Below are 16,694 nucleotides of genomic sequence, written 5' to 3'. Positions count from 1 at the left end.
GGCCTCTACTCTAACTTTAGTATTAATATTGCAAAATCCGAAACTCTTAAGTATAGCACTGCCCAATACCACATTAGAGACAGTCAAACAACAATTCTGTTTCCGAACCCAACATAAGGCGAGTGCAAATTTCACCAAACACTGAAGATATAATCTCCCTAAAATTTAAAACCTTAAAGAACGATATCAGCTCAATGTTACAATCCTGGGCAACTAAGCCCCTCTCTTGGTATGAAAGAATAAATGCAATTAAAATGATAATACTCCCGAAGATTTTGTATCTTTTTCAAACGTTGCCTATTCTTATTCCAGATACACTAATCTTCCAACTTCAAAAATTGCTAAACTCCTTTATATGGTCCTATAAAAGACCCTGTATAGCTACAAGCACCTTATACTGTCCCAAAGACCTAGGAGGCATAGGAGCACCCAATTTGCAGTACTATAGATTGGCTGCTTTTTTAACTAGAATAGTTGATTGATGCAAACACAGCAGCACGAAAGAGTGGGTTATGCTTGAGCGCACTCTTTCTAACGACTCCCATTTGGGAGGCAACTGCTGGCTTCCTGCCGATATCAGACGTCTGCCCCTCAATGCTCCCATAACTGTGAAGGAAACATTCACACAGTGGGATAAACACATCAAAAGATCTCCCCACTTTTCTAGCACATACTCTCCGTTAACACCACTAGTAGGAAATACCCTGTTCCCACTTCACTCTCTTTTACATATAACAGACAATCCCACCATGATAGAAATGGTCCCGATACACACACTATATCACAATGGCAAACCGAAACCACACAATGAAATTGTTACCTTACTCGGACCTCGATTCAATAGTTGGTTTACGTACTTGCAATTAACGCATTACCTGCAGGCGCATCCCTATAAAAAATCTCTAAATCGCCCTTTGACAACCTTTGAAAACGTGTATACACACTTTCCTCAATAAAAGTATACTATCGCTTATACATCAACAGATCCTTTCATCCTACGCTTCTACTCTACCATCTTACGTTAAAAAGTGGGAAATTGAAATAGGTGACTCCTGCACCAACAAAGAATGGCTGCATATCTTTGCCAGCATGAGCAAGTCCTCATTTTCTATCTCAACGCTAGAGATGAACCTGAAGCTTCTAAGCAGATGGTACTACACACCACACCGCTTACACCAGTTATTCCCTGGCACACCTGCCGAGTGCTGGAGAGGATGTTCAGATTTAGGTACCCCCACTCATATATGGTGGTCCTGTCCCATAGCTGAAAATTTCTGGAAACTAATCACCATTGAAATCACACGTGTTCTAGATATTCCTCTCCCCTTCACAATATGGACCTTCCTCTTTAACTCTCTCCCAAAAATCAAATGCAAACTTAGATCCACACTACTAACAATTATGATCAATACTGCCAAGAGACTAATTCCCTTAAATTGGAAGAAAATAGAACTCCCAAATATCTCTGTTTGGAGCAACCTGGTATCTCACACACTTTAGAAAAATACCACTACACTCATACAAAACGCACAGAGGACTATTATTCAATATGCTTCATATGGGAAGAGTACCTACCTGCCCGATTACGCACTAACTGAACCTTTGTTTCAGTAATTTAGAGCACCCATTTACCTATATCATGATATTTCCCTGTCGTAACACCCCACGGAATAGATTGTCTCGCATTAGTATACACCTATTATTCACCCCTATATACACTCTGGCACACATATGTGTATAAAAAGAAATACCCCCCAACATTACAACCCACCACCTACACACCCCTACTCTAAAACCCACCTGATCCCCCCTTAAATAAACCTAACACTACCCCATTGAAGAGCACCCTACCTTGAGCCGTCTTCACCCAACCGGGCCGAACTCTTCATCCGATGCGGGCACAAGTGGTCCTCCAGCTGGGCAGAAGTCTTCATTCGATCGGCGCAGAAGAGGTCCTCCATCCGGCAGAAATCTTCATCCAAGCGGCATCTTCTATCTTCATCCTTCCGGCGATGAGCGGCTCCATCTTGAAGACCTCCGGCGTGGAACATCCATCTCTGCCGACGACTACCCGACGAATGACTGGTCCTTTAAATGACGTCATTCAAGATGGCGTCCCTCGAATTCCGATTGGATTCTATCAGCCAATCGAAATTAAGGTAGGAAAAATGATTGGATCAGCCAATAGAATGCAACGTCAATTCTATTGGCTGATCCAATCAGCCAATCGGATTGAACTTCAATCCGATTGGCTGATTACATCAGCCAATCGGATTTTTCCTACCTTAATTCCGATTGGCTGATAGAATCCTATCAGCCAATCGGAATTCGAGGGACGCCATCTTCGATGACGTCATTTAAAGGACCAGTCATTCATCAGGTAGTCGTCGTCAGAGATGGATGTTCCACGCCGGAGGTCTTCAAGATGGAGCCGCTTATCGTCGGAAGGATGAAGATAGAAGATGCCGCTTGGATGAAGATTTCTGCCGGATGGAGGACCTCTTCTGCGCCGATCGGATGAAGACTTCTGCCCTGCTGGAGGACCACTTGTGCCCGCATCGGATGAAGAGTTCGGCCCGGTTGGGTGAAGACGGCTCAAGGTAGGGTGATCTTCAATGGGGTAGTGTTAGGTTTATTTAAGGGGGGATCGGGTGGGTTTTAGAGTAGGGGTGTGTGGGTATTGTATTGCTTTTTTTTACAGGTAAAAGAGCTGATTACTTTGGGGCAATGCCCCACAAAAAGCCCTTTTAAGGGCTGGTAAAAGAGCTGATTACTTTTGTAATTTAGTTTAGGGTAAGGAATTTTATTATTTTGGGGGGCTTTTTTATTTTATTAGGGGGTTTAGATTAGGTGTAATTAGATTAAACTTCTTGTAATATTTTTTGTAATTTAGTGTTTGTTTTTGTAATATAGTTTAGTTTATTTAATTGTATTTTATTTTAGATCATTGTAGGTAATTTATTTAATTAATTTATTGATAGTGTAGTGTTAGGTGTATTTGTAACTTAGGTTAGGATTTATTTTACAGGTAATTTTGTAATTATTTTAACTAGGTAGCTATTAAATAGTTATTAACTATTTAATAGCTATTGTACCTAGTTAAAATTAATACAAAGTTGCCTGTAAAATAAAAATAAACCCTAAAATAGCTACAATGTAATTATTAATTATATTATAGCTATCTTAGGCCTAGATTTAGAGTTTGGCGTTAGCCGTCAAAACCAGCGTTAGAGGCTCCTAACGCTGGTTTTGGGCTACCGCTGGTATTTAGAGTCGTGTAGGTAAGGGTCTAACACTCACTTTCCAGCCGCGACTTTTCCATACCGCGGATCCCCTTACGTCAATTGCGTATCCTATCTTTTCAATGGGATCTTTCTAACGCTGGTATTTAGAGTCGTGGCTGAAGTGAGCGTTAGAAATCTAACGACAAAACTCCAGCCGCAGAAAAAAGTCAGTAGTTAAGAGCTTTCTGGGCTAACGCCGGTTTATAAAGCTCTTAACTACTGTGCTCTAAAGTACACTAACACCCATAAACTACCTATGTACCCCTAAACCGAGGTCCCCCCACATCGCCGCCACTCTATTAAAATGTTTTAACCCCTAATCTGCCGACCGCACACCGCCGCCACTTACATTATCCCTATGTACCCCTAATCTGCTGCCCCTAACACCGCCGACCCCTATATTATATTTATTAACCCCTAATCTGCCGCCCCCAACGTCGCCTCCACCTACCTACAATTATTAACCCCTAATCTGCCGACCGGACCTCACCGCCACTATAATAAATGTATTAACCCCTAATCCGCCTCACTCCCGCCTCAATAACCCTATAATAAATAGTATTAACCCCTAATATGCCCTCCCTAACATCGCCGACACCTAACTTCAAGTATTAACCCCTAATCTGCCGACCGGACCTCACCGCTACTCTAATACATTTATTAACCCCTAAAGCTAAGTCTAACCCTAACACCCCCCTAAATTAAATATAATTTAAATCTAACGAAATAAATTAACTCTTATTAAATAAATTATTCATATTTAAAGCTAAATACTTACCTGTAAAATAAACCCTAATATAGCTACAATATAAATTATAATTATATTGTAGCTATTTTAGGGTTTATATTTATTTTACAGGCAACTTTGTATTTATTTTAACCAGGTACAATAGCTATTAAATAGTTAAGAAATATTTAATAGCTACCTAGTTAAAATAATTACAAAATTACCTGTAAAATAAATCCTAACCTAAGTTACAATTAAATCTAACACTACACTAGCAATAAATTAATTAAATAAAATACAAGTACAAAAAATAAAAAAATTAAATTTTTAGCTAATTACACCTATTTTAAGCCCCCTAATAAAATAACAAAGCCCCCCAAAATAAAAAAATGCCCTACCCTATTTTAAAATTAAAATAGAAAAGCTCTTTTACCTTACCAGCCCTTAAAAGGGCCTTTTGCGGGGCATACCCCAAAGAATTCAGCTCTTTTGCCTGTAAAAAAAACCATACAATACCCCCCCAACATTACAACCCACCACCCACATACCCCTAATCTAACCCAAACCCCCCTTAAATAAACCTAACACTAAGCCCCTGAAGATCTTCCTACCTTGTCTTCACCATGCCAGGTATCACCGATCGCTCCAGGCTCCGAAGTCTTCATCCAAGCCCAAGCGGGGGCTGGAGATCCATCATCCGGCTGAAGTCTTCTATCAAGCGGCGGCTGAAGAGGTCCAGAAGAGGCTCCAAAGTCTTCCTCCTATCCGGGCAGAAGAGTAGATCCGGACCGGCAACCATCTTCTTCCAAGCGGTGACAAGCGGCTCCATCTTGAAGACCTCCGGCGCGGATCCATCCTCTTCTTGCGATGTCCTAAGTCCGAATGAAGGTTCCTTTAAATGACGTCATCCAAGATGGCGTCCCTCGAATTCCAATTGGCTGATAGGATTCTATCAGCCAATCGGAATTAAGGTAGGGAACATCTGATTGGCTGATTGAATCAGCCAATCAGATTGAGCTCGCATTCTATTGGCTGTTCTGATCAGCCAATAGAATGCGAGCTCAATCTGATTGGCTGATTGGATCAGCCAATCGGATTGAACTTGAATCTGATTGGCTGATTCCATCAGCCAATCAGATTTTTCCTACCTTAATTCCGATTGGCTGATAGAATCAAGATGGAGCCGCTTGTCACCGCTTGGAAGAAGATGGTTGCCGGTCCGGATTTACTCTTCTGCCCGGATAGGAGGAAGACTTTGGAGCCGCTTCTGGACCTCTTCAGCCGCCGCTTGATAGAAGACTTCAGCCGGATGATGGATCTCCAGCCCCCGCTTGGGCTTGGATGAAGACTTCGGAGCCTGGAGCGATCGGTGATACCTGGCATGGTGAAGACAAGGTAGGAAGATCTTCAGGGGCTTAGTGTTAGGTTTATTTAAGGGGGGTTTGGGTTAATTAGGGGTATGTGGGTGGTGGGTTGTAATGTTGGGGGGGGGGTATTGTATGTTTTTTTTTTTCAGGCAAAAGAGCTGAATTCTTTGGGGTATGCCCTGCAAAAGGCCCTTTTAAGGGCTGGTAAGGTAAAAGAACTTTTCTATTTTAATTTTAGAATAGGGTAGGGCATTTTTTTATTTTGGGGGGCTTTGTTATATTATTAGGGGGCTTAGAGTAGGTGTAATTAGCTTAAAATTGTTGTAATATTTTTATTATGTTTGTAATTAATTTTTTTATTTTTTGTACTTTAGTTAGTTTATTTAATTGTATTTATTTGTAGGTATTTTATTTAATTTATTTATTGATAGTGTAGTGTTAGGTTTAATTGTAGATAATTGTAGGAATTTTATTTAATTAATTTATTGCTAGTGTAGTGTTAGGTTTAATTGTAACTTAGGTTAGGATTTATTTTACAGGTAATTTTGTAATTATTTTAACTAGGTAGCTATTAAATAGTTCTTAACTATTTAATAGCTATTGTACCTGGTTAAAATAAATACAAAGTTGCCTGTAAAATAAATATAAACCCTAAAATAGCTACAATATAATTATAATTTATATTGTAGCTATATTAGGGTTTATTTTACAGGTAAGTATTTAGCTTTAAATAGGAAAAAAATTTTTAATAAGATTTAATTTATTTTGTTAGATTTAAATTATATTTAACTTAGGGGGGTGTTAGTTTTAGGGTTAGACTTAGCTTTAGGGGGCTAATAAATTTATTAGAGTAGTGGTGAGGTACGGTCGGCAGATTAGGGGTTAATACTTGAAGTTAGGTGTCAGCGATGTTAGGGAGGGCAGATTAGGGGTTCATACTATTTATTATAGGGTTAGTGAGGCGGATTAGGGGTTAATACATTTATTATAGTAGCGGTGAGGTCCGGTCGGCAGATTAGGGGTTAATTATTGTCGGTAGGTGGAGGCGACGTTGGGGGCGACAGATTAGGGGTTAATAAATATAATATAGGGGTCGGCGGTGTTAGGGGCAGCAGATTAGGGGTACATAGGTATAATGTAGGTTGCGGCGGTGTACGGAGCGGCAGATTAGGGGTTAAAAAAAATATGCAGGTGTCAGCGATAGCGGGGGCGGCAGATTAGGGGTTAATAAGTGTAATGCTAGGGGTGTTTAGACTCGGGGTACATGTTAGGGTGTTAGGTGCAGACTTAGGAAGTGTTTCCCCATAGGAAACAATGGGGCTGCGTTAGGAGCTTAACGCTGCTTTTTTGCAGGTGTTAGGTTTTTTTTCAGCTCAAACTGCCCCATTGTTTTCTATGGGGGAATCGTGCACGAGCACGTTTTTAAAGCTTGCCGCGTCCGTAAGCACCGCTGGTATTGAGAGTTGCAGTGGCGGTAAATTATGCTCTACGCTCCCTTTTTGGAGCCTAACGCAGCCATTCTGTGAACTCTAAATACCAGCGGTATTTAAAAGGTGCGGGGGGAAAAAAGCATGCATTGGCTACGCGGGTCGTTACCGACAAAACTCTAAATCTAGGGGTATGGGTTTATTTTATAGGTAAGTATTTAGTTGTAAATAGGATTAATTTATTTAATGATAGGAATATTTATTTAGATTAATTTAAATAATATTTAAGTTAGGGGGGTGTTAGGGTTAGACTTAGGTTTTGGGATTAATTCATTTAATATAGTGGCGGCGGTGTAGGGGGGTAGATTAGGGGTTAATCAATGTACTGTAGGTGGCGGCGGGATAGGGGGGGCAGGATAGGGGTTAATAAATGTAATGTAGGTGGCGGAGGGCTCCGGGTGCGGCGGTTTAGGGGTTAAACAATTAATTTATTTGCGGCGGGGTCCGGGATCAGCAGGATAGGGGTTAAGAACCTTATGTAGGTGGCGGCGGTATAGGGGACGGCAGATTAGGGGTTAATAGGTATAATGTAGGTTGCGGCGGGGTCCGGGAGCAGCGGTTTAGGGGTAATAAGTTTATTATAGTTGTGGCGGGTCCGGGAGCGGCGGTTTAGGGGTTAATAAGTATAAAGTAGGGGGGGGGCAGATTTGGGGTGTTTAGACTCGGGGTACATGTTAGGGTGTTAGGTGCAGGCGTTCCCATAGAAATCAATGGGATATCGGGCCGCAGCGAATATGAGCTCTCGCTGCTGTCAGACTCCCATTTATTCCTATGGCATCCGCCGCCTCCAGGGCGGCGGATTGAAAACCAGGTACGCTGGCCCCGGAATAGTGGCGAGCGTACCTGGTAGGTATTTGATAACTACCAAAAGTAGTCAGATTGTGCCGAACTTGCGTTCGGAACATCTGTAGTGATGTAACCATCGATCTGTGTCGGACTGAGTCCGGCGGATCATATGTTACGTCACTAAATTCTACTTTTGCCGGGCTGTAGGACTTGATAACTACAGCGAATCAGCCTCACCACAAATACACTGCGGAATTCCAGCGTATTTGCGGTTGACGGCTTGATAACTAGAGGCCAGAGTATTTGGACTTATCTGTGTGAGTACATAAAATATCCTTATAGTTTGTCTCTTAATGGCATTTTAATAATCCTATTTAAGGTACAGTTCTCCACCAGAAAAGGATTCTTCATATGATATAATACCTCCAAAATCAAAGAGGAAAGACAGTGCAGACGAGAACAGCCCAATTATGAAAGCCCTTAAAGATTTTGAAGAAAAAGAAATAAAAACATGGGACACTGAAACAGAAAAGGGAAGCGCAGTACATAGTAAGTATTTTTAAATCTATCAATACATTTCACAGTTTCTTGGCTTGTGTTTGCCATGATTTAGAATGTTGTATATGAGTACATTATATTTCTCTTGTTAAGTGTATCCAGTCCACGGATCATCCATTACTTGTGGGATATTCTCCTTCCCAACAGGAAGTTGCAAGAGGATCACCCACAGCAGAGCTGCTATATAGCTCCTCCCCTCACTGCCATATCCAGTCATTCTCTTGCAACTCTCAACAAAGATGGAGGTAGTAAGAGGAGAGTGGTGTATTATAGTTAGTTTTTCAACTTCAATCAAAAGTTTATTATTTTTAAATGGTACTGCGGTTTCTATGATCTTAGCAGAAGTAACTAAGATCCACTGCCGTTCTCCCATATTCTGAGGAGTGAGGTAACTTCAGAGGGGGAATGGCGTGCAGGTTATCCTGCAATAAGGTATGTGCAGTTAACATATTTCTAGGGATGGAATTTGCTAGAAAAATGCTGCTGATACCGGATTAATGTAAGTTAAGCCTAAATACAGTGATTTAATAGCGACTGGTATCAGGCTTATTACCAGAGATACATACTCTTATAAAAGTGCAATATAAAACGTTTGCTGGCATGTTTAATAGTTTTTATATATGCTTGGTGATAAAACTTATTGGGGCCTAGTTTTTTTCCACATGGCTGGCTTGATTTTTGCCTAGAAACAGTTTCCTGAGGCTTTCCGCTGTTGTAATATGAGTCGGAGGGGCCTATTTTAGCGTTTTTCTGCACTGCTAAAATTACAGACAGAGACACTCAGCTTCCCTTTGCATGATACAGGACATCTCTGAAGGGCTCAAAAGGCTTCAAAAGTCGTGTTTGAGGAGGGTAATAATCACAGTAGACCTGTGGCAGTTGTTGTGACTAGTTTTAAAAACTTTTTTTTCATTTATTATTCCGTTTTTTGGTATTAAGGGGTTAATCATCCATTTGCAAGTGGGTGCAATGCTCTGCGAACTTGTTACATACACTGTAAAAATTTCGTTAGTGTAACTGCCTTTTTTCACTGTTATTTCAAATTTTGACAATATTTGTTTTTCTTAAAGGCACAGAAACGTTTTTTATATTGCTTGTTAACTTGTTTTAAAGAGTTTTCCAAGCTTCCTAGTCTCATTGCTAGTCTGTACAAACATGTCTGACACAGAGGAAACTACTTGTTCATTATGTTTAAAAGCCATGGTGGAGCCCCATAGGAGAATGTGTACTAAATGTATTGATTTCACCTTAAACAGTAAAGATCAGTCTTTATCTATAAAAGAATTGTCACCAGAGGGTTCTGTCGAGGGGGAAGTTATGCTGACTAACTCTCCCCACGTGTCGGACCCTTTGCCTCCCGCTTAAGGGACGCACGCTAATATGGCGCCAAGTACATCAGGGACGCCCATAGCGATTACTTTGCAGGACATGGCTGCGATCATGGATAATACCCTGTCAGAGGTATTAGCCAGATTGCCTGAATTAAGAGGCAAGCGCGATTGCTCTGGGGTAAGACGAGATACAGAGCGCGTAGATGCTGTAAGAGCCATGTCTGATACTGCGTCACAATATGCAGAACCTGAGGACGGAGAGCTTCAGTCTGTGGGTGACATCTCTGACTCGGGGAAACCTGATTCTGAGATTTCTAATTTTAAATTTAAGCTTGAGAACCTCCGTGTATTGCTTGGAGAGGTGTTGGCTGCTCTGAATGACTGTGACACAATTGCAGTGCCAGAGAAATTGTGTAGACTGGATAAATACTATGCAGTGCCGGTGTGTACTGATGTTTTTCCAATACCTAAAAGGTTTACAGAAATTATTAGTAAGGAGTGGGATAGACCCGGTGTGCCGTTTTCCCCCCCCCTCCTATATTTAGAAAAATGTTTCCCATAGACGCCACTACACGGGACTTATGGCAGACGGTCCCTAAGGTGGAGGGAGCAGTTTCTATTTTAGCAAAGCGTACCACTATCCTGGTTGAGGACAGTTGTGCTTTTTCAGATCCAATGGATAAAAAATTGGAGGGTTACCTTAAGAAAATGTTTATTCAACAAGGTTTTATTTTACAGCCCCTTGCATGCATTGCGCCTGTCACTGCTGCGGCGGCGGCATTCTGGTTTGAGGCCCTGGAAGAGGCCATCCATACAGCTCCATTGACTGAAATCATTGACAAGCTTAGAACACTTAAGCTAGCTAACTCATTTGTTTCTGATGCCATTGTTCATTTGACTAAACTAACGGCTAAGAATTCCGGATTCGCCATCCAGGCGCGTAGGACGCTATGGCTTAAATCCTGGTCAGCTGACGTGACTTCAAAGTCTAAATTACTCAACATTCCTTTCAAGGGGCAGACCTTATTCGGGCCTGGTTTGAAAGAAATTATTGCTGACATTACTGGAGGTAAGGGTCATACCCTTCCTCAGGACAGGGCCAAATCAAGGGCCAAACAGTCTAATTTTCGTGCCTTTCGAAATTTCAAGGCAGGTTCAGCATCAACTTCCTCTGCTTCAAAACAAGAGGGAACTTTTGCTCAATCCAAGCAGGCCTGGAAATCTAACCAGTCCTGGAACAAGGGCAAGCAGGCCAGAAAGCCTGCTGCTGCCTCCAAGACAGCATGAAGGAACGGCCCCCTATCCGGCAACGGATCTAGTAGGGGGCAGACTTTCTCTCTTCGCCCAGGCGTGGGCAAGAGATGTTCAGGATCCCTGGGCGTTGGAGATCATATCTCAGGGATATCTTCTGGACTTCAAAGCTTCTCCTCCACAGGGTAGATTTCACCTCTCAAGATTATCTGCAAACCAGATAAAGAAAGAGGCATTCCTACGCTGCGTGCAAGACCTCCTAGTAATGGGAGTGATCCATCCAGTTCCGCGGACGGAACAAGGACAGGGTTTTTATTCAAATCTGTTTGTGGTTCCCAAAAAAGAGGGAACTTTCAGACCAATTTTGGATCTAAAGATCTTAAACAAATTCCTCAGAGTTCCATCATTCAAGATGGAAACTATTCGAACCATCTTACCCATGATCCAAGAGGGTCAGTACATGACCACAGTGGACTTAAAGGATGCCTACCTTCACATTCCGATTCACAAGAATCATCATCGGTTCCTGAGATTTGCCTTTCTAGACAGGCATTACCAATTTGTAGCTCTTCCCTTCGGGTTGGCTACAGCCCCAAGAATTTTTACAAAGGTTCTGGGCTCTCTTCTGGCGGTTCTAAGACCGCGAGGCATAGCGGTGGCTCCTTATCTAGACGACATCCTGATACAGGCGTCAAGCTTTCAAATTGCCAAGTCTCATACAGAGATAGTTCTGGCATTTCTGAGGTCGCATGGGTGGAAAGTGAACGAAGAAAAGAGTTCTCTATCTCCTCTCACAAGGGTTTCCTTCCTAGGGACTCTTATAGATTCTGTAGAAATGAAAATTTACCTGACGGAGTCCAGGTTATCAAAACTTCTAAATGCTTGCCGTGTTCTTCACTCCACTCCGCGCTCTGCGGTGGCTCAGTGCATGGAGGTAATCGGCTTAATGGTAGCGGTAATGGACATAGTGCCATTTGCGCGCCTGTATCTCAGACCGCTGCAATTATGCATGCTCAGTCAGTGGAATGGGGATTACACAGATTTGTCCCCTCTACTAAATCTGGATCAGGAAACCAGAGATTCTCTTCTCTGGTGGTTATCTCGGGTCCACCTGTCCAAGGGTATGACCTTTCGCAGACCAGATTGGACGATTGTAACAACAGATGCCAGCCTTCTAGGTTGGGGTGCAGTCTGGAACTCCCTGAAGGCTCAGGGATCGTGGATTCAGGAGGAGAAACTCCTCCCAATAAATATTCTGGAGTTAAGAGCAATATTCAATGCTCTTCTAGCTTGGCCTCAGTTAGCAACCCTGAGGTTCATCAGATATCAGTCGGACAACATCACGACTGTGGCTTACATCAACCATCAAAGGGGAACCAGGAGTTCCCTAGCGATGTTAGAAGTCTCCAAGATAATTCGCTGGGCAGAGTCTCACTCTTGCCACCTATCAGCAATCCATATCCCAGGTGTAGAGAACTGGGAGGCGGATTTTCTAAGTCGTCAGACTTTTCATCCGGGGGAGTGGGAACTCCATCCGGAGGTGTTTGCTCAATTGGTTCATCGTTGGGGCAAACCAGAACTGGATCTCATGGCGTCTCGCCAGAACGCCAAGCTTCCTTGTTACAGATCCAGGTCCAGGGACCCAGAAGCGACGCTGATAGATGCTCTAGCAGCTCCTTGGTTCTTCAACCTGGCTTATGTGTTTCCACCGTTTCCTCTGCTCCCTCGACTGATTGCCAAAATCAGACAGGAGAGGGCATCGGTGATTCTGATAGCGCCTGCGTGGCCACGCAGGACCTGGTATGCAGACCTAGTGGACATGTCATCCTTTCCACCATGGACTCTGCCTCTGAGACAAGACCTTCTCATACAAGGTCCTTTCAATCATCCGAATCTAATTTCTCTGACACTGACTGCATGGAGATTAAACGCTTGATTCTATCAAAGCGTGGCTTCTCCGAGTCAGTCATTGATACCTTAATACAGGCACGAAAGCATGTCACCAGGAAAATCTATCACAAGATATGGCGTAAATATCTTCATTGGTGTGAATCCAAGAATTACTCATAGAGTAGGGTTAGGATTCCTAGGATATTGTCCTTCCTCCAAGAGGGTTTGGACAAAGTATTATCAGCTAGTTCTTTAAAGGGACAGATTTCTGCTCTGTCTATTCTTTTACACAAGCGTCTGGCAGAAGTTCCAGACGTTCAGGCATTTTGTCAGGCTTTAGTTAGAATTAAGCCTGTGTTTAAACCTGTTGCTCCTCCATGGAGCTTAAACTTGGTTCTTAAAGTTCTCCAAGGGGTTCCGTTTGAACCCCTTCATTCCATTGATATCAAACTTTTATCTTGGAAAGTTCTGTTTTTGATGGCTATTTCCTCGGCTCGGAGAGTCTCTGAGTTATCTGACTTACAATGTGATTCTCCTTATCTGATTTTCCATTCAGATAAAGTAGTTCTGTGTACAAAACCTGGGTTTTTACCCACGGTGGTTTCTAACAAGAATATCAATCAAAAGATTGTTGTTCCATCATTATGTCCTAATCCTTCTTCAAAGAAGGAGCGTCTTTTGCATAATCTAGACGTAGTCCGTGCCTTGAAGTTTTACTTACAAGCTACTAAAGATTTTCATCAAACATATAACCTGTTTGTTGTTTACTCTGGACAGAGGAGAGGTCAAAAGGCCTCGGCAACCTCTCTTTCTTTTTGGCTTCGGAGTATAATCCGTTTAGCCTATGAGACTGCTGGACAGCAGCCCCCTGAAAGGATTACAGCTCATTCCACTAGAGCTGTGGCTTCCACCTGGGCCTTTAAAAATGAGGCTTCTGTTGAACAGATTTGCAAGGCTGCAACTTGGTCTTCGCTTCATACCTTTTCCAAATTTTACAAATTTGATACTTTTGCTTCTTCGGTGGCTGTTTTTGGGAGAAAGGTTCTACAGGCAGTGGTTCCTTCCGTTTAAGTTCCTGCCTTGTCCCTCCCATCATCCGTGTACTTTAGCTTTGGTATTGGTATCCCACAAGTAATGGATGATCCGTGGACTGGATACACTTAACAAGAGAAAACATAATTTATGCTTATGATGCATGATTAAGGGAATTATTCCCGAAACGTTGCTACTGTTTGTACCTAAATAAATTTCTTCTTTTGAATCCTGGGTGCTGTGGAACTTCATTATACTGACTAAATTTGAATTAAACTACAGTCACCACTGCACCCTATGGTTTCTCCTTTCTTGGCTTGTTTTGGTCGAATGACTGGATATGGCAGTGAGGGGAGGAGCTATATAGCAGCTCTGCTGTGGGTGATCCTCTTGCAACTTCCTGTTGGGAAGGAGAATATCCCACAAGTAATGGATGATCCGTGGACTGGATACACTAAGAGAGAAATAAATTTATCAGGTAAGCATAAATTATGTTTTTCCTTTGTAAAGGGACAATGTACTATAATGAATGTCCTTAAAGCAGTAAATGTTTTGTATATTTATCTTTAGCCTTTGCAGTCTGTGTTTATTTTATACTCCAATTTTTCTTGTCATGCCCTTGGTAACTAATAGACACCTGAATATGTCAGGTTCTGAGAGCCTGTTATTATTTTTTATTTTATTTTTTTTTATATTTTTTATTGAGGTTATGAGAGCAGTACAACCAGTATGAAATACCATGAGATATAAATAACATATTATATGACAAACAAATACATTCAGGATAAAGCAAAAGTACTACAGTGGGTCTGTATGGGTAATAATCTTGAACCTCGTTTTTATATTTATATTATATTCTATAATGGGTTCCTCAGTTGATAAGGAAGGTTACTCTTGAACCTTACATAGCTTATGGACATTTAAGGAGGAACTTGGCATATGAAGTGGTCACTTTTGGACCTAGTGAGGGGATAGGAAGATGGGGATAGTCAGCAGGCAAAAGCTGCTTTTAGAGAGTAAAAAGAAAAGAGAAAGATATAGAGTGGGGGGGGAGGAGATTGAGCCCCTGTTGTAGGTGTGTTCTTTCTAAGGTTGAAAAAATAAAGAAGAGGGAGTGAGTTGGTGGAACACAGTTAGATGGGGGAATACGACAGATGTTAATCTATGTTAGGTCCAGGTCGGGGGGTATCTACGCTACCTGCGGGGTGGCTATGGAGGTATATATAGTAAATATTAACAGAATATGAATTAATAGCTAGTTAACCTGAGTATAAGGCTACATTGGTGAAATAACAGATATTTCAGCTATGGTCGCCAACAAGGTGATATAAGTAAATACATACTTGAGTCTAGTTTAAATCTGAATATCATAATAAATTTACTGAGACCAAAGGGGTCAGCTTTAAGCTATTGTACCTGAGAATTGTAGTGATACCAATCTACAATATGTGATGTGCGTAAGGGACCTTAAGTTAGTAGAGCTCTGTGTTTATAGAGATCCGGACCTAGCAGATGTTCCGTCTAGGCATATAGGGGCTTGTGATGAGATAATTGGAAGTAATTAAGTCCACATAAAAATGTTGTGGGGCACTAGGTGTCCTCAACTGAGCAGTGTAAAAGGAGAAATGTCAACGTGCATCATTAACTAATAATATGGGTGCTTATGGTGGCCCTGCTTAAATACAATCTCCTAATCTCAATATTTTAAGCGGGTCTACAGTGTGTGTCCTTAGACATAGTATAAGGGTGAAGGAGAGACTGATCCCGGTAGCTAGTGTATTAAGTATAAGTGTTCTGAGGACTAGACTATGAGCTCTTATGAGATGTTACTATGTATTCGAAGGTACTTTGTATTTAGATGCAGGTTGGTATAGCCTGAGTGAACAAAACACTATGCCGCGATCACATAACCCCATTTGCACAAAAAAAAATAAGAAACTCTCAGTTGGTAATATGGATCTTAGTGGATGACCATGCTTACTAGAGGAGCAGCCAGAAATTCAAAATATATATGTACATACTTAATTTATAAAGTGGGACTCCCAGTAGGTAATATTAGTTGTAGAGTACAGGACTGCTTGTAAGGAAAACAGTTGTTAATGCTAAATAGCCATGAACATACTTATAAACTTAAAAAATATAACATTTATAAAGTACAACTCCGTGTATGGATTAGACCTAACAGAACATTGAGGGCTCTCATTTCAGGAGAGCTAGAGATAGGGTAATATTGCCGGTCAGCGTCCCAGAGTCTGAATAGGGGTTAGGGCTACTACCGCTTATGTAAACTGAGAATGTCCCACAGATATAAAGTTCAAGGTTTGTGCTTGTGTGGATCTTGGATCTGGGCTACGCTGATATGACAAAGAGCTGTATTAAATTCTTGCTAGCCCACTCCTAGTCTGCAGGGGGACCTTGATGGAATCCCAGCACAAGTCAGCATGCGGGGTGGACAGTCCCGGTCCGGAACCACCTCGTGTGTGGGCAAAGTTACCTCGGTCTTGGTGAGCTGCAGGTACGTATTAATGAAGATACTTGCTCTAATATCCTCAAGACTACAGATCTTTGTCCCTGCTTTCTGCAGCGCGGCATGCTCCAGGTTTATTGAGCTCCGCGTATCTCTCGGTTCAGGCCTTGCACGCTCCTTAGCCTCTGGTTTCGCTGATGGTTCTTTGGGTGAGACAGTTATATTTGTAGTGCTCTGCTGCTCCGGCTCAGTACCGGTGGAGAAAGGCCTCAAGGGCCCCCTCTGCTCATCCATGTCTCCCTGTTCCGTTGTCACGAGACTGGGGCTATCACTGTTTGTCGCAAGTTTCTCCAGCGGGTCTCTGGGACTATCTGTATGTTTTTGTGGCGGGTCTGTTTTAAGCCAGTCGGGTTCTCTTTCAACCGCAATCCACTGCTCCGCAATCTGGGGTGTAGCGATAGCAGCCCTGAGTTCAGCGACACAGGCCTGATGGTGAAGGTCCATGGAACAGAGC

General features: G+C 42.2%; 1 protein-coding gene across 1 annotated transcript in view; it reads left to right on the top strand.

The window, feature by feature from the left end:
• MPHOSPH9 (M-phase phosphoprotein 9) overlaps nucleotides 1–16,694 on the top strand; it is an 855,600-nt gene that overhangs the window by 631,416 nt on the left and 207,490 nt on the right. The window contains exon 17 of the mRNA XM_053699773.1: nucleotides 8,031–8,200. Coding sequence (XP_053555748.1) covers nucleotides 8,031–8,200 — 170 coding nt within the window. The remainder of the gene's footprint in view (nucleotides 1–8,030; nucleotides 8,201–16,694) is intronic.

Source organism: Bombina bombina, chromosome 2, assembly GCF_027579735.1.
Source record: "Bombina bombina isolate aBomBom1 chromosome 2, aBomBom1.pri, whole genome shotgun sequence".
Lineage (NCBI taxonomy): Eukaryota > Metazoa > Chordata > Amphibia > Anura > Bombinatoridae > Bombina > Bombina bombina.
This window is presented reverse-complemented; position numbering and strand designations above follow the sequence as displayed.